Source organism: Podarcis vaucheri (genome assembly GCF_965113315.1).
Source record: "Podarcis vaucheri genome assembly, chromosome: 5".
Lineage (NCBI taxonomy): Eukaryota > Metazoa > Chordata > Lepidosauria > Squamata > Lacertidae > Podarcis > Podarcis vaucheri.
The window spans coordinates 105,058,818-105,077,209 of record NC_138763.1 but is presented as its reverse complement, the minus strand read 5'-3'; the positions used below and the strand labels follow the sequence as shown (position 1 = coordinate 105,077,209).

General features: G+C 42.9%; 1 protein-coding gene across 7 annotated transcripts in view; it reads left to right on the top strand.

Moving 5' to 3' along the window:
- The window catches only part of LOC309532617 (potassium voltage-gated channel subfamily KQT member 1-like), a 558,589-nt gene that overhangs the window by 55,973 nt on the left and 484,224 nt on the right, over positions 1 to 18,392 (top strand). For all 7 annotated transcript variants that reach the window (XR_014219946.1, XM_082223121.1, XM_082223123.1 and 4 more), the window contains 7 exons: positions 3,859 to 3,985; positions 5,306 to 5,384; positions 8,349 to 8,445; positions 9,681 to 9,821; positions 11,138 to 11,248; positions 11,708 to 11,803; positions 15,741 to 15,866. Coding sequence is in view for 6 of the 7 variants with exons in the window: in XM_082223121.1 (XP_082079247.1) it covers positions 3,859 to 3,985; positions 5,306 to 5,384; positions 8,349 to 8,445; positions 9,681 to 9,821; positions 11,138 to 11,248; positions 11,708 to 11,803; positions 15,741 to 15,866 (777 nt within the window). In the remaining variant the exon portion in view is untranslated. The remainder of the gene's footprint in view (positions 1 to 3,858; positions 3,986 to 5,305; positions 5,385 to 8,348; positions 8,446 to 9,680; positions 9,822 to 11,137; positions 11,249 to 11,707; positions 11,804 to 15,740; positions 15,867 to 18,392) is intronic.

Sequence of the window (18,392 nt, the reverse complement as noted above, 5' to 3'; positions counted from 1 at the left end):
GCAATATCCTGTCTGGCCATGAAAGTTTAAGGGAAAGTTGACCCTTTCAGATAACTAAATTCTGTTGGTTTCAGCTTGAAGATATCACAAGCTTCTGTTTCATGAAGCATTTCTTTACTGGCGTCACCAAATGTTCTAAAGCCTGAGCATGTCATGTCTTCTGACACTGAACAGATAAATGAATATTTAAGGGAGGCATACATTGCCATATGCCCATCTTTTCCTCTTGCTTTTGCTGTAGTAGTAATAATGGCAGCCATTTCTAGGAGATGGGCCACATGATAGAGCATATGTTTTGCTTCCAAACACCCCCGATTGATCCCTGGTATTTCCAAGTGGGGCTGGGAGAGTCTGGTCTGACCTAGGACAGCTGCTGCCACCAGTCAATGTAAACAATACCAGTCTAGCAGGGCCAGTGATGCAAGGAGTATAAAGCAGCTTATACCAGCTTATATGCCAGTTGTGCCAAGGAAACTTTTGCTTTCAGTAAAATATCTGCACAGGAGCTGCAAGTTAGTGCAACTACTTGTCTGCTTGTAATACAGACTGTTCATTGGTTTAATTCATACTGAAATGGGAATGCCTGTGTGTATTGGTGAAAGGGTTTAACATTGGAAAATTCCACTGCTGTATTCTAAGGGACTCTGAGCTTTAACTGAGTTCATAATTAACTATTGTTGTTTTCTGCTAGCTAACGTGTGAGTGTTTATCCTTAGAATTTATGAAAAGAAATTAATTGAAAATTTGCTATATGGGAAGGGTGGTGTCTGGAGTTCTTTGTTCCCAGGCTCTGTGAAAGTAAGGGTGTAAATGAAGCTCTTCAGGAGCACACAGCCTCTAGGCTGGAATACAGGGTGTGGGGAGAAACAGACCTTTTGTAAGATGTGGAGCCTATGCCCTGGACAGGCATATGCCTTATGGAATTGTTTGAATGTATCATTATGATGTTTATTTTCTGTTTTGAAGAAAGTTCTGCAAGTAAAATTTTGAACAATCTAACCTCTCTCTCTCTCTCTCTCTCTCTCTCTCTCTCTCTCTCTGCGATCACTCACGACCAAGTTAGATTGTCTTCCATGAACGCAGTCTTAGTGGTGCGTCCTTAAAGTGGAGGCCAATTCTGAATCCACACCTCCTTCCACAGTGGGGACATTGGTTTCTGGGCGGGAGTTGATCACGATGAGGATTTGCCAAATGTGCCTTCCTCTTAGCTGGTTTCTCCCTTTTGTCCTGAATTCATATTTCTTCAAAATCCATGACGCCTTTAGTAGAGGCTATTTTCCAATTGGAGCGCTCACAGGCCAATGTTTCCCAATTATTGGTGTTTATACTACATTTTTTAAGATTTGCCTTGACAGCATCTTTAAGCCTCTTTTGTTGTCCACCAGTATTTCACTTTCCATTCTTAAGCTGGGAATAGAGTAGTTGCTTTGTTGTTCAGGCATCTGCTTGCTTGGATAGCCATTTCCCCTTCTGCAGCTAGCAACTGATTTCCCCCCCCCCCCGTCCTACGAGACTGTCTTGGGGAAGAACTGGTTTGACCAGCTGATATAAGTAGGAATAGAGAAGGCTACCTTATACTGAATCAGATGATTGATACATCTAGAAATTGTTTACACTCATTGGCAAAGGCTGGCAAGGGCTTCACATCCAGTCTATCCCAGCCCCATCTGGACATGCTAGGGACTGAATGCCGGACCTTCTATTGTCTGGAGCTGTTGAGAGGGAATGTGAAGTGTATAGACTGGGAACTGGGCTGAACAAAAATAGATGTTGGATACTTGTTTTAGCTTAGGATCCGGTTTTATGCTTTCTTTCTTTATGAATTGGTGGCAGTGGGCTTCTATGAGGTCAAAAGACAAGACAGAAATCTAGTAATTTAAACAATACAATTGCTGGATAGAAGTCTAAATATCGCTTGTCAAAAAAAAGGCATATTTATATTAAGTCTCAGCTTCCAAAACATTCCCCTCTGGTACAGGAGTTTCCAGGTTCAGTTCTTGACATATCCAGTTAAAGGAACTTGGGTAGCAGGTCTAGCAAATATCTCTCTGCCTGACCACCCCTTCCCCCCAGTCAGAGTGGACTAGACAGGTGGATGCTCTGAATTGTCACACAGCAGCTCCCCATGCCTTGTTGCACATCTCAGTGGAGCCACCATGCTCCACCAGGAGGCTTCACAACATTGTAATATTTATACAGTATTTAATGGAACTGTTAACTGGTCACAGTATCACCAACTAAACAGAATTTTCGAGGAAGATAGAAGAACTGGATTCGATAATAAAATATCAGTTCTAGATAGGGAATTGCTTTCAAATGAGGGAAAAAATCTATGCAGAATGTATAAGTTATTGTTAAACTGGCACCTAAAAGATGAAATGGTTAAGGACGTGATGGTAAAATGGGCCCAAGACTTCAGATATACTGTAGAATTAGAGAAATGGGAAAATCTTTGGACAAAGGACGTTAAGTTTATAGCCTGCTACCTGATTAAAGAAAACTTTTTAAAGATGATGTATAGGTGGTATCAAAATTGGCAAAAATGAATTTAAAAAATCAGCAGTAAGTGTTGGAGGTGTAACCATAAGGATGGGAATCTATTCCACATGTGGTGGACATGGCCCAGAATTAAAGTATTCTGGAACATGATTTACGAAGAATTTTTAAAAAATGCCACGATACACTTTGCTAAAAAAAACTAGAGTTATTTTTATTAGGTATCTTCACAACAGACATCCCAAAGGACAACAAAATAGTCTTTTTATATGCAATAGTGGCGACCAGGATTGTGATTGCAAAATATTGGGAAAGCAACACAATTCCAACAAAGGAAGAATGGTTATTAAAATTAAGTGAATATATTGAATTGGCGAAACTAACAGAATTCAGAATTCAGAAATCAACCAAGCAAAAAGATCAGGAGAGAATGGGATGTCTTTAACAATTATATGAAGAAAGTTAGTTCCCAAAATTATGACTGGCTTAGCCTAGACTAAAAACTCCAGAGGTAAACAAATTATCTCTCCAGAAAGTTTAGAATAATTACAGACAACCAAGGATATGAGATTATAGGAACCATATAGTGGTCGAAGGAAGTCGAATCTTTTTTCTTTTCTTTTCTTCTCATTTTTTCTTAGATATACACTTTTTCTTATCTTTTTATATTTTTATTTTTGTTTTTGCACATTTTTGCATTTTTTTCTATACTTGGAAAATGTTAGTTAAGGTAATGTGTATTTTTTTCTTTATTATTTATACAACTGTATTTTTTTGAATGTATGTAATATGTATATAGCAAATATTTTTTCTAAAAAATAAAATATAATAATAATGATGATGATGATGGAGTAACTGTTATATGCCAGCCTGACTTTTTGAAAAGATCTAAGACTTGCTGGAAATCTATGTAAATCATGTTACATCGTGGTACACTATGTCCTTATGTTACGGTGTTCTACAAATGAAGATCACAAAGAGGAGTAGCAAATTGAACGAAAGCCATTTCCTGCTGTGCAACTTATCTTAGGGGTAAACTTTAATATTAACTATTCCACTTATTAATACAAAAAGAAAAAAATTATATACAAAACACAATCCTTACCACCCTCCCCCCAAAATAAAAAAATAATTTTGAGTAAATAAATAAACCCACCATGCTGCTTTTATTCTTGTGCCCTTGAAAGAAAAGAAAGTCTGAAAAGGAAACTTCAATTCCTCTTGTTAGTTGTATTTACCACATTTCTATGCTGCCTTTTAAAACTAATGTTTTAATGTTTTCAAAAATATTAATGTATGATAAAATTTATTAATAATAATAAATTTCATACAATAAGCCTTAAATACTGTTTTTAATTTCAGGAAATTGTCTTGGTGGTATTTTTTGGTGCTGAATATGTGGTGAGGCTCTGGTCTGCCGGTTGCAGAAGCAAATATGTTGGTATTAAGGGAAGAATACGATTTGCTAGGAAGCCTATATCAATAATAGGTGAGATTGTCTGTTTTAAATATAAAATCATACCGGGACATCAATCCCATGGCCTTTTTGAGCAGAAAGGATATACTGGCTTTGCGTATAGCTGAGTTGACTGATGCTTCAAGATGGATATTTTTATTGGCCCACCTTTTATTGGGAGATGAGCTGTTATAAGATTATGAGCCACTACATTCCTGGTTGGTGTTTGCCTTTGTTTATGTTCTAGGTGCACTTAGCAAAATCTGAGTTCTCTCATATTCCACCCCAACTCCTTTAATATGGGGATTAACATCCTGACCCACCTTCAATCCACCTTCAGCCCTCTTGTACTCTTTCTGAGATGCAATATATGGCAATGAAGGAGAGGCCACCATCTCCCGAGGGAGCCCATTCCACTGTCAAACAGCTCTTACCATCAGAAAGTTCTTCCTGGTGTTGAGTCAGAATCTCCTTTCTTGTAGCTTGAAGCCATTGGCTCAGGTCCTACCCTCCAAAGCAGGAGAAAACAAACCTGCCTCCCTGGCTACTAGGAACAGAGTTCTGGGTAGCTGATGTCCACTGGTAGGGTTAATTTGACCCTCAAAATTTTACTGTTCAAAAGGTGGTATAATGGCTAAGGTTGGTGGTTCGAATCCACGCAACATGGTGAGCTCCCATTGCTCTGCCTGCCATCCTAGCAGTTTGAAAGCACACCAGTGCAAGTAGATAAATAGGTACCACTGTGGTGGGAAGGTAAATGGCATTTCTGTGCACTCTGGCTTCCATCATGGTGTTCCATTGCGCCAGTAGCGGTTTAGTCCTGCTGTCCACATGACCCGGAAAGCTGTCTGTGGACAAATGCTGGCTCCCTTGGCCTGAAAGCAAGATGAGCGTCAAACCCCATAGTTGCCATTGACTGGATTTAGCTGTCCAGGGTCCTTTACCCTTTACCTATAATGGCTAAGTGTATCTTCTCCAAACCACCTGCAATTTCTTGTCTGCCCTGTAGACGGTTTGGAGACATTACACATCATAAACTTTGATATGACAAAGCCTTTAGTAAATAAAAAAGAAATAAACCTTTTTCATATGGTTTATGTAGTTATTTATTTTATCCCAGTGTCATCTTAGATTAAACAGGGTTCTGAAGTGCTAAAAAGAAAAAAGCAAGACCTGTAAGCAGAGATGATTGTGGGAGGAATAAAAAAAAAGCCTTCATGTTAAATGTGAAAGAAGCCTTCTATAGATTTTGGTTGTTTTTAGTACTGAAAGGCTGTAACATTCTGCCCCCCCCCCTTTCCTTTGATGGCATTAAAATGCATTAACAGTTTCATTTTCCTTTTTTGTCAACAGATCTTATTGTTGTTATAGCTTCAATTATTGTTCTGAGTGTAGGATCAAATGGACAGGTGTTTGCCACATCTGCAATAAGGTATGCCAAGATATGTCAAGTTTAGATTTATTGTCTCTTTCAATAAAAAGCTTGAGCTGACTTACATTGTGCAAAGACATTTGCTGGCATCTATATCTAGCTACATATATCTATATCTATATCTATATCTATATTATTATTATTATTATTATTATTATTATTATTTTCACCATCCCTTCCTCTTCTCCTCCACCTTTCCTCTTACTTTCCTCAACTCACCCTTGCATGCAGATCACCCTCCTTTCCATACCTTCTACTCTCTCCTATTCTGCAGAGCCCCTTCCACACACCAGCCATGTGGATATCTTTACCTTATCTTCAAGATGAAAAGAATTGTATGAACGAGCCTATTAATTGGTCTCTTTCGTTAGAGATGGTTAAGTTCAGTTGGTGCACACTGTCCGTATATGGACAGTGAATAAATATACAGTGGTATCTCGGGTTAAGAACTTAATTCGTCCTGGAGGTCCGTTCTTAACCTGAAACTGTTCTTAACCTGAAGCACCACTTTAGCTAATGGGGCCTCCCGCTGCGCCGAAGCCGCGCGATTTCTGTTCTCATCCTGAAGCAAAGTTCTTAACCCGAGGTACTATTTCTGGGTTAGCGGAGTCTGTAACCTGAAGCATCTGTAACCCGAGGTACCACTGTATCTTCTAAATTACTACATTGAATCTGAAACTTCATATTGAAGACAACATGTCATACCCAGAGTGAAATACATGATTGTGGGAAGGTACTATGGAATATGTGAAGCGAGCACACAAAAAAATGAGAGGCACAAATACAAGATTTGCAGATGACACCAAACTGTGAGTGGTGGCTAACACCCCAGAGGACAGGATCACACTTCAAAACAACCTTGACAGATTAGAGAACTGGGCAAAAACAAACAAGATGAATTTTAACAGGGAGAAATGTAAAGTATTGCACTTGGGCAAAAAAAATGAGAGGCACAAATACAAGATGGGGGACACCTGGCTTGAGAGCAGTACATGTGAAAAGGATCTAGGAGTCTTGGTTGACCACAAACTTGACATGAGCCAACAGTGTGATGCGGCAGCTAAAAAAGCCAATGCAATTCTGGGCTGCATCAATAGGAGTATAGCATCTAGATCAAGGGAAGTAATAGTGCCACTGTATTCTGCTCTGGTCAGACCTCACCTGGAGTACTGTGTCCAGTTCTGGGCACCACAATTCAAGAAGGACACTGACAAACTGGAACGTGTCCAGAGGAGGGCAACCAAAATGGTCAAAGGCCTGGAAACGATGCCTTATGAGGAACGGCTAAGGGAGCTGGGCATGTTTAGCCTGGAGAAGAGGAGGTTAAGGGGTGATATGATAGCCATGTTCAAATATATCAAAGGATGTCACATAGAGGAGGGAGAAAGGTTGTTTTCTGCTGCTCCAGAGAAGCGGACACAGAGCAATGGATCCACACTACAAGAAAGAAGATTCCACCTAAACATTAGGAAGAACTTCCTGACAGTAAGAGCTGTTTGACAGTGGAATTTGCTGCCAAGGAGTGTGGTGGCGTCTCCTTCTTTGGAGGTCTTTAAGCAGAGGCTTGACAACCATATGTCAGGAGTGCTCTGATGGTGTTTACTGCTTGGCAGGGGGTTGGACTCGATGGCCCTTGTGGTCTCTTCCAACTCTATGATTCTATGATTCTATTCTATGATTCTAACAGAGCATTTCCCAGCTCACTTCTCGCTGTACTCAAACCTTGTTTGAAACTGCCAATATCAATCTACTCATATCTCTGCTGTTATTTAAAACCACAACTTTTCCTGATTGCTTTATTCAAATCTCTGCTTTTGTTTAAAACTGCCATTTTAAAGTGTGCCTTCTCTTGGCTTTCCTCTCCCACACTCACTTAATGCAAACACAGGATTGTGCTGATGCACCACAGATCCTCCAATGAGGGCTGCCTTGCAGTTATAAATACATGGAAGAAATAAATTAAATCAAATACAGTGGTACCTCGCAAGACGAACACCTGCCCCCACCGAAGCCGGGCGGGGGGGCGGGAACACCTACCCCCACCGCCCGGCTTCGGAACGCTGCTCCGAAGCCGGGCGGGGGGGCGGGAACACCTTCTGAAGGCGGGCGGGGGGGCGAAAGTCTTTGTCCCCCCTGCCTGCCTGCCTTCCCAGGGGCTTTTAAATCGCCCCGGACAGCGGAGAAGTCCTCCACTGTCCCGGGGCGATTTTAAAATGCCGCCCGCCAGCATTTTAAGATCGCCTGGACAGCGGAGAAGTCCTCCGCTGTCCCGGGGTTTTTTAAAATGCTGGGGGTGGGAAGAAAAGCCCTTGTCCCCCCCCCAGCCTTCAGAAGAGGTCCGGGGACAGACTGTCCCCGGACCTGGTCTGAAGGCGGTTTCCCTAGGAACGCATTAATTGATTTTCAATGCATTCCTATGGGAAACCGTGCATCGCAAGACGAAAAACTCGCAAGATGCAGAGACTTGCGGAACGAATTAATTTCGTCTTGCGAGGCACCACTGTATCAGGGAATAAAACTTCTATAACTTTTTACTACATTTTCTAACAAGGATCACGTCCTGGGAGTCCTCAGGCTCCATATTAAAGTTGCCTACATCTATCAGTGAGAGTAGATACATTCAGGCACAACATTGCATACAAAAAATGCATTTATCTGCATATCACATATATGTTGCTGTTTGGGAGCACATAGGCTACAGATTGAAACAGGACAGCTGCATGTGAAAAAGGAAGCCAGGAAGGCCTTGCTCTGAAAGGAGAATTGGGAAAGAGACAAAAAGCAAAAGGCACCTCCCTTCTTTGACTGGTCTAACTGATAAATTATTTATTTGACTGAGTACTGTTAGTACTAATGAGTTTTCAAATTTCATTGTAGTATTCAGAAGAAAATATACTCACATTTCCACAGATAGGCCTTCTGTGTCTAATGGACTCTCATGGAATTCTGCCATTTTTTCCGCAGGGGAATCCGTTTTTTGCAGATACTTCGCATGCTTCATGTAGACCGACAGGGTGGCACTTGGAGGCTCTTGGGATCTGTTGTATTCATACATCGTCAGGTATTGAGTATGGGAAGGTTATTGAATATGTTTAACAGGCTCTTTTTACACCTGTAAAACTCTTATTCTAACATCAGGTATGGTGAAAATGAACTCACCTGGAAATGTAGGGTTTGGGGCAATCTACAAGTGTGTTCTTGTTTTTAATCCCTGGCCTCAGCAGTACAGAGGCAAGGTGAGGCAAGGCTTCCCTCGTGCCTGAGATAGCTCTTTGGGCTGGATACTGCACAACAGCAGAGCAGCTGCCATTCTCAGACCGAGCCTTGAACAGGACATGCAGCTCTGTCTCAGAGCCTTCCTGCTTTAGCAGTCATTAACTCCCACAGAGACTTGGGTTCCATTAGGGCTCCTGAACTGGCAGCTCTGGAACTGGAGGAAGGCAACGCAGCACCCTCCTGATGCGACGGGCTCCTCTTGCGTGAGTGCGAATAACCTCCACAAACACATTTAAAAGGCTGTAGAATATTAATCAGCCTTATTTATTTATTTATTTTTAAAAATACAAATTAACATGCAACACTTAAGAACAATTTAAAACAACCCCACCCCAAATAAACAACACCCACCCAAGTTAAAACCCCATCCCAATTAAAACCATAATTTTAGCATAAAGGGGCTGGCCCACAACCTCGTTTCACCCCCAAAGTGCTTCCCCCAAAGGAACGACCCCCTTTGGTGTCGTCTGCTTTGGGGGCAGCCCCGTCCCTCGGGTAGGCTGGCTTTATAGAGCCGCCCCAGCAACTGGTGCCCTTCTAGCTAGGGCAGCAGGTGTTTCCAATGCTGCCTGCCCGCCCTGGGCTTTGGTACCTGTTAGTCCTATAGGGATCCATGTGGGACCCTCAGCTGTATTGACAAACAGGGTAACAGTACATTCAGCTGCTAACTTGAATCACCTTTGAGTGCTTCACTGGCTAGACTTTAAGCATAATCTTGGATATGGCCCAGGCTCTGGGCAGCCAGCTCACAGTGGGGTTTGTTTTTGCTTTTTAAAATAAGATTTATTCTAGTCTACATTTACCAGAAATGCATACTCTTCAAAATTTTGTTTGAATATGTATAAAAGCTAGCATATCAACTCAAAGGTGAGACATGACTGCCACAGGTCATAAAGCAGACCAGCATCACTGGATATGTTTTATTAAAAATATGAAATAGTTATGAGTAATTTTTTAAACCAAAATCAGCATTTGTACAAAGAGAGCTTCCAATCAGTAATCAAGTTTTGTTCCTGTTAGGAACTAATAACTACGCTGTATATTGGATTCTTGGGATTGATCTTCTCGTCGTACTTCGTCTATCTCGCTGAGAAGGATGCAGTGGATGAGGAGGGACAAACAGGGTTTTCCAGTTATGCTGATGCTCTCTGGTGGGGTGTGGTAAGTGCCTCTCTTGCGTCATATCCATTGCTGCAAGATCACCCTTTCAGTGAAATATTCAGAATCAGGAATTTGATTGAAATTAGTGTTAAGAGTAAATAGTACAAAAAGACTCTGTGTTGTAGGTTGTAGAAGAGAAGCAAGGCCAAAGTTACTTTGCGAAGTACTTAAATCTGAACATTTCATATTAAAAAAAATTAAATTAAATCTTGCTATACAAGCATGAATCGAACTTGTGAAGTTAATGGTATACTTGGTGTAAGGCAAAACCATCACCAGCCAATTAAATTGCTTGGGAATGGATTCAGAGGAGCAGAAGAAAGTACTTTTTTCATTCACAGCATAATTAACAGGGAAGTTGTTGCTACTGGTTGTGGTGATAAGTCCCTTCTTTTGCTTCTCTTCATCTCTTCCCGGTCAGGAGCATATGGAGGTCAACCACTGGGAAAAAAAATGCTAGACCACATTTTTCCGGAACCTAATCTCACATTCTCATTCTTTTTTATCTGAGTCATGCACAAGAGGAATGTGAATGAGCATTATGGCCATTGCACCTCATTATTTATTTATTATAGTCGTTTATATCCCTTATTTCTGCAAACAAATCCTTTCAAGCTGGCTCAGAACAAAGCAGAAGACCATGACAGTGTGTCAAAACAGCATCAGATTTGAAGTATAGTATTCAAACATGCCAGCAGGAAGGTGCTCATATATAAACACACACATATACACCCCCTGAAGTTATCACTCTGCTGCATCCTACTGGTCACTTGACTCAACAAGAGCAATCCTAAGCACATTCACAGTGTGTGACCAAAACATCAAGACAGAGAAACCTAGAAATGAGCTGACAAATGTGAGGAGCTACAAACCCATGTTAAAATTGGGTCCCCCTCCCAATGCATGTCACAAGCACACCTCCCAGTGATTTTAATCCTGATTCAATACTGTGCCGTGTCCTGCCCACCATGCTTCAGGTGAACTTATACTGATCTTATACATATAAGCAATCCAAATAAGTGCTTATGTTTTGGGAGATTGTGGAATCCCTTGAATATTTATTTAATGCTGCAAAACTGCCCCAGGGAGAGGAGTCATTTATTGGAGCTGCTGCCCTGGCTGGCTGCACTCTGCACTGCTGCCTCCTATGGCAGACTAGCACAATTGGCTTCCCCAGAGCTTGTGCCTGGAGAAGGATGAGCTACATCTGACAGAAATGCACAGTACTTCAATTTTAAATCTATACAAATGTGAACCAGCTTTCAGACTATTGTCATTACAGCCTTTTTGTAAACTATTTTTCATCTACTGTACAGGTAACAGTCACTACTATTGGCTATGGTGATAAAGTGCCACAGACATGGATTGGCAAGACAATTGCGTCTTGCTTCTCTGTGTTTGCCATCTCTTTCTTTGCTCTTCCAGCGGTGAGTGCACACCTTAAATAATTATTAAGTCAGTTTGTAAACATTGCTGATGTCTTAAGAAAGTGGTTGATGTGTACAATGTACTGCTTACCTGCAGCGTAGCATGTTTTGTTAGCACCTGGGGTGGGGGTGCGCACCTGGGCGGGCAGAGGGTAAAAAGAGCTTGCCATTGCTGGAGCAACCCCCTCCCACTGTGCGGGGGGGGGGGGAGCCCGGCTGGCCAACGCAGACCTCGGATCATCCTAGCCTTGCAAAGTGGCTTGGGGCTGGCAGGGCGGGGCAAGGAGCTAACTGTGCAGTGCCCCCCCCCCGGAAAAATGTGCCCGAAGCCATGACCCTGGCAGCCGTCCCCCCTCCCCCACTACGCCCCTGTGGCTTACTGCAGATTCCATACCTTACTTTTACATGTAAGCATTAAATGCAGTTTTCTTCAACAAATAACTGCCTTTCGACTTTCAGGGCATCCTGGGTTCCGGCTTTGCACTTAAGGTACAACAGAAACAACGTCAAAAACATTTCAACAGGCAAATACCTGCAGCAGCATCTCTAATTCAGGTAAATACTTGATGAAGAAATAGGAGAAAGTGAACTGAAGTGTGTAACTTCTCACCATCCCAACAAAAGAGATTACAAAGAGCAATACTCTGCTACAGTGTCTTGGTATTAACTGAGGATTTTGGAGTCTGAGCTGTAATGTTCCACTATTTGCAGTCCATGTGTGGGGCATTTCAGTGAACTTTAAAGGGCCAAATTTATCCTAGATACTGGTGGTGGCAGTGGTAAAAGGTAAAGGGACTCCTGACCGTTAGGTCCAGTCACGGACGACTCTGGGGTTGCGTGTTCATCTCGCTCTACAGGCCGAGGGAGCTGGCATTTGTCCACAGACAGCTTCCGGGTCATGTGGCCAGCATGACTGGCAAACCAGAGCAGGGCACAGAAACGCTGTTTACCTTCCCGCCAGAGCGGGAAGGTACTTTGCACTTTGACGTGCTTTCGAACTGCTAGGTTGGCAGGAGCTGGGATCAAGCAACGGGAGCTCACCCTGTCGCTGGGATTCGAACCACCGACCTACTGATCAGCAAGCCCTAGGCTCTGTGGTTTAGACCACAGTGCCACCCGCGTCCTGGTGGCAGTGGAAGCAGCCATCAATTTATTCCCAGAACACCCTTGGAGTGATACTATATAGTGAAGTAAAGTTGCATATAGAGGAATCCTGGGGAAATCTGGCAGCAACCGGAAGGAGCTCTTTTGCTGACATGAAACAGGCCATGGTGTATGTGTGTCAAGGTCAGTTACTTCCAGATCCAATATAACCTGTCCATTCTCTCCAAATGTTGCGCCAAATATGTCACTGGAGAACTTTCAGCCCAGCCTTGAGCCAAGGACTTCCCACTCAGGAGTTGCCTCAGGGTAGGGAGCTCTGGGCAGCTGGGAAGGGGGCTGCCTCCGCGCACCCATGTGTCACCATCTCTGGCCTTTTGTTACTCCCTGGGCCACCTCCAGGCTGCGGAGGAGGAGGCAGTGTGTGTGTCACATTTTCCTGCCCCTCTCTGTGCCATCAATTTATTGTTTGTGTGGTTATCTCCGCACCTCCATTTCTCTCCTCCTGAATTCCAGTTTAACTAGGAAAATTTCCATTATGAATTATTGATTTGGAACATGTACAGTTTGCCTCAGCTTTCAGTTCCTTCAGTTCATGTGCACCTTTCCTCAGTGATGCATTGATAAAACATTGGGAGGGAGGGAAGCAAACAGTATGTTGTTGTACATGAAAGTACAACAAGATTCTTTTTGTGCATTGCATTGCACTGCTGATGCACACACCCACTCCTGTACATTGGTAGAAAGCCTTGCACACAAATAACAGTAACATAGAATTGCAGGTAATCTTGAATTCAAAATTTTGAGAGAAATGTAGGTTAGAATTTAAGAACTGGCCCTCATGTTGGCTTCCATCTCGGAACAGAGCAGATGGCTGCAGCATCCTGTGTTAAAAACTTTCACTTGCAAACATGAATGATGTTCATGTCACATGGCCAACTTCAAGCACTTTTGAGCCCCTCCAACTGTTGGTCTGCCAGGTGGGAAAGAAATAAAGTTTAAGGTCTCTTATGTCAGGTTTTTAAATTGACTGATGACCATGTGGGAAGGTGGATTTAAACTTGCATTTTAACCTTCTTGTGTTAGTTGTGCCACTGTGAATAGAAGTGTTTCATGTGGATGTTTAATATTCCACCTTTTGAGCTGGAAAAGCAAAACTTGTGCATGGTGGTAATGGACATTAGATGAAGAATTCTTTTTGATAATTGAAATGCTATAAAATGCAATGTGTGATTTTGGCCTAAGAGTGTATTGGACTGATTTCTTAACATTCTAGCTATTACTTTAAAATAAACCTCTACCTTGTTAAATATTAATGCAGTCTTCAACTTCGTGATGTTCATGGCATAATACAGAACAGAACATTCACCAGCAGAATGGCCTGCTCCCTGAACCTGTAGGCTAGAGCAGTGGTTCCCAACCTTTTTTTGGCCATGCCCCACCTAAGCATCTCTAAAATCCTGATACCTCCCCCCGTGACATATAATTCTTATTATTCAAAAAGTGAACTCGTATTCATGTGGAGGAAGCCTAAAAGGCCATTCACTGTTAATAACTCATTCTTGAATTGCCCTCCTTAAAAATCAAATTTCCCCCCTGTGGGAACTATGGGGGTAGAGTAAAAAACCTCACTAACCAATGGCAGAGCAGACTACATGTGTCCTGTGGTGCACACTAATTTGGCACTGTTCCAAGTAAATACTACTTTCCTTGTAGTATTCTTGTCAAAAAAAGTAATAATTCCAGAATTGGATATTTTTGTCATTACTGAATCAATGAATTAAGAAAACCTAACTAACTACTGGCCAGTTGCTAATCTCCCTTTCCTGGGCAGGGTTCTGGAGCGAGTGGTCGCAGACCAGATCCAGGTGCTTTTGGAAGAAACTGATTTTGCGGATCCTTTTCACTCGGGGTTTAGGCCTGGTTTGGGAACAGAAACAGCTTTGGTCCCTCTGTCGAGAGACACACAAGGGAAACATGTCCCTGTTAATTGTTCTCGACTTCTCAGCGGCCTTTGATACCATCGGCCATGGTATCCTTCTGGAGTGACTCTCCGTACTAGGGGTGGGTGGCACCGCTTTGTGGTGGTTCTATTACTTGGGGAATGCTATTCAGCCCTGTGGAAACCGCAGGGCTCAATCCTATCGCCCATCTTGTTTACATGAAACCACTGGGTGGGGTTAGCCGGAGGTTCGGAGTATGTTGTCAGCAGTATGCTGATGACACCCAGCTCTATTTCTCCTTTACATCTGCAGGTGAGGCAGTGGAAGTGCTGGACCAGTGTCCTGCTTCGGTAATGGACTGGATGAGAGCCAACAGACTGAAGCTCAATCCAGATAAGACTGAGGCACCCTAGACCAGATGGCTGGGAGGTCGCCTGCTCTTGATGGGGTTACACTTTCCCTGAAGGAGCAGGTTCGTAGCTTGGGGGTACTCCTGGATCCTTTGCTGTCGTTCGAGGCTCAGGTGGGCTCAGTGGCCCAGAGCGCCTTCCATCAGCTTCAGCTGGTGGCCCAGTTACGCCCCTATCTGGACAGGGATAGCCTAGCTACTGTTGTCTATGCTCTGGTAAACTCAGGGTTAGATTACTGCAATGCGTTCTACGTAGGGCTGCCTCTGAAGACGGTTCGGAAACTTCAGCTAGTGCAGAATTCAGCGGCCAGGTTGCTCACCGGAGCAAGACGGTTTGAGCATATTACACCAATCCTGGTCTGATTGCACTGGCTACTAAGTAGTTTCCAGGCTCAATTCAAAATGCTGGTTTTGACCTATAAAGCCTCAGGACTGCAATACTTCAAGGACTGCCTCTTTCCATATGAACCTACCCAGACCCTGAGATCATCTTCAGAGGCCCTCCTTTGTGCGCCCTCTCCTTGAGGGGTCCGGATGGTGGCAACATGAGAACGGGCCTTCTCTGCAGTGGCTCCCCTTCTGTGGAATGCTCGCCTTAGGGAAGTTTGCCCAGCACCTTCATTGTACACCTTTAGGTGCCAGGCAAAATCGTTCCTTTTTAACCAGGTCTTTGGTTAATCCGATTTACATCCTATGCCCTTTTAAAATGTCTTTTTGTGTGTAGGGTTTATTTTTATTATGGATTTTGTGGTTTTATATCTTGATTTTATTCTGTGAACCAGCCTGTGACCCCCTGAGATTGAAATTCAATCAGTCAATCAATCAATCAATCAGTCAATCAATCAATCAATAATACCTCTATAAAAGCAAAATGGGTGGCAAGGGAGAACTGCATTTGAACTAATTTTTTTCACAATACTTGTGGTAGAAATCTTTTGTACTGTTCATGCAGGACAAGTAACACTACTTAATTACAGAGAGGTTATGTACTTTCTGTCTTTATATATAGTATTAGCAAGAGTTTTTTTATGTCCTGCAGACTCTGTGGAGGTGTTATGCAGCAGAGAAGTCATACAATTCCACAGCTACATGGAAGATCTATGTCACCACAGCTCAAAACGCAAAGAAAACAGCAGCACCATCTAGCCCAAATCTCAGAAAACAGGTCAGAAGGAGCACATTGGTTTATTAGTTACATTTATAACCTGCCTTTCCATCCAACAAACTTAACACAGAATACATGGTTTGGGAACTCCATAGAATCAGTTCAGGTGTTAGGAGAACAGGAGAACCTGTTGAAGTAAAATTCAGGACTCATCCAAACTTACCTTTTTGGGCACAGGTCTGCACATTAAAGCTCTGTGTCCGAGCACTTTTTTCTTTTACCCAGCCACTTCCCTCAGAAAAACCTGCTTTTTAATGCTGAATTGGAACAAATGGCAATTTGGGTTTTCCACAGGTTGCTGTTTGCTCTGATTCAGCAGTAAAGAGTGGGTTTTTGCAGGGAAAGTGCTGGGACAAAATAAAAACGGCTGTTGTTTAAAGAGCTTTAAACCACAGACCTGTGCCTAGAAATGCTTAGCAAAGGTAAGTGTGGCCGAGCCCTCATTTTATCCCACTCCAAGAATATCTAAACAGTAATTTACCTTGTTGTCCAGCTGTTCATGTTCTAATCTAAGTATGCCTTCCTATAAAAGAAGTCATTCCTCAGTTAGCAAGGGACTCTTTATTCCAGGACAGCTTTTAAAATATTTTATTTGCACAGGATTGTTATACTCTGAGTAGAGCCCTTCATACTAACTGTCCACTAATTTCAGTGGGGATGAACTGAGTGTGACTTGGTCAGCTACAACCCATAGATTTATCACACGCCACATCTTAGAAGTCAGATGCCATGACATAACAAAATGTAACCAAATTGATGGAAATTTCTCAGTTTTTCTCCCCTTGTAGCCGTGAGTCTCACAGGCTTACCCATACAGGTGGGCATTATAAGGCTTTAGAAAGGAGGTCACTTTCAGAATCTTTAGTGGGTGGAAGGTCAGACAACAGAAGTACTTTTTGTGTCCTTTCTATTTATCTCATTTTCCCCCATAGAAAATATTATTAAGAGGAAGTCACTTAATGGACCTTAAATACTGTAATGGAGCACAAAATTAAGTAAGTTGGATCCAAGCCATTAATTGTGCTACATTGTCTTTCTTAGTAAAGGTAAAGTGACCCCTGACCATTAGGTCCAGTTGTGGCAGACTCTGGGATTGCGCTGCTCCTCTCGCTTTACTGGCTGAGGGAGCCGATGTACAGCTTTCGGGTCATAATAATAATAATAATAATAATAATAATAATAATAATAATAATAATTTATTATTTATACCCCGCCCATCTGGCTGGGCTTCCCCAGCCACTCTGGGCGGCTTCCAAAAGAATATTGGGGCCAACATGACTAAGCTGCTTCTGGTGAACCAGAACAGCGCATGGAAACGCCATTTACCTTCCCGCCGGAGCGGTTCCTATTTATCTACTTGCACTTTGACGTGCTTTCAAACTGCTAGGTTGGCAGGAGCAGGGACCGAGCAACGGGAGCTCACCCCATCGCAGGGATTGGAACCGACGACCTTCTATCAGCAAGTCCTAGGCTCTGTGGTTTAACCCACAGCGCCACCCGCGTCCCATTGTCTTTCTTACCACCATTTAAATTAAATGTTGTCATCTTGGCAGAATGGCAGTGTGACAGACACCCTCAATGAAGTTGGTGCTGGGTAATGCGACAGATATTTTGGATGCGTCGCTAGATAAATCTCCCACTGTATTACACAGTAGAGGTCCATAGTTATTGGTTTGTGGTAGCATTTCTGTTTAACAACAGAATTAATTATGTGAAGGGGAACCTGTGACCACAGTTCCCTCACGAAGAAGATCTAAGTAAGGCTTTTAGAACAAAACTTGAACTTTATTTACACTCAGTTAGGTTATAGCGTATGGTTGCTTTTGAAAGGTGCAACACTGTTTCAAGCAAACACTATTTGCAGAGATATTTAATATATTTCTTAACTTCACGCTTTAAACCTGTCACTGGACAGATAAATTTCTATGATACCTGTTATCTTACACACCACAATTAAGATTCTCCCAGCCCCTTCCAGGATCCTAGGTAAAGGGACCCCTGACCGTTAAGTTCAGTCGTGGCCGACTCTGGGGTTGAGCACTCATCTCGCTCTATATGCCGAGGGAGCCGGCGTTTGTCCGCAGACAGCTTCCAGGTCATGTGGCCAGCATGACTAAGCCGCTTCTGGCGAACCAGAGCAGCGCACGGAAACACTGTTTACCTTCCCGCCAGAGCGGTACCTATTTATTTACTTGCACCTTGATGTGCTTTCAAACTGCTAGGTTGGCGGGAGCTGGGACTGAACAATGGGAGCTCATCCCATCGCGGGGATTTGAACCGCCGACCTTCTGATTGGCAAGTCCTAGGCTCTGTGGTTTAGACCACAGCGTCATCCTAACCTTCCCCTTATTGAATCAAAGCTGGGTTGCTCTGCCTAGCTAGCTCCACTCAAATAGACCAACTTTGCTCACAGCCAATCCTTATCTCAAACTGAGCGCTATTTAACTATCTGTCCCCACTAACAGATAATCCTGATCTCAACCCACTCAGGTAGTCAGAGACCCCTTCTACCCACCCAGACGGAAA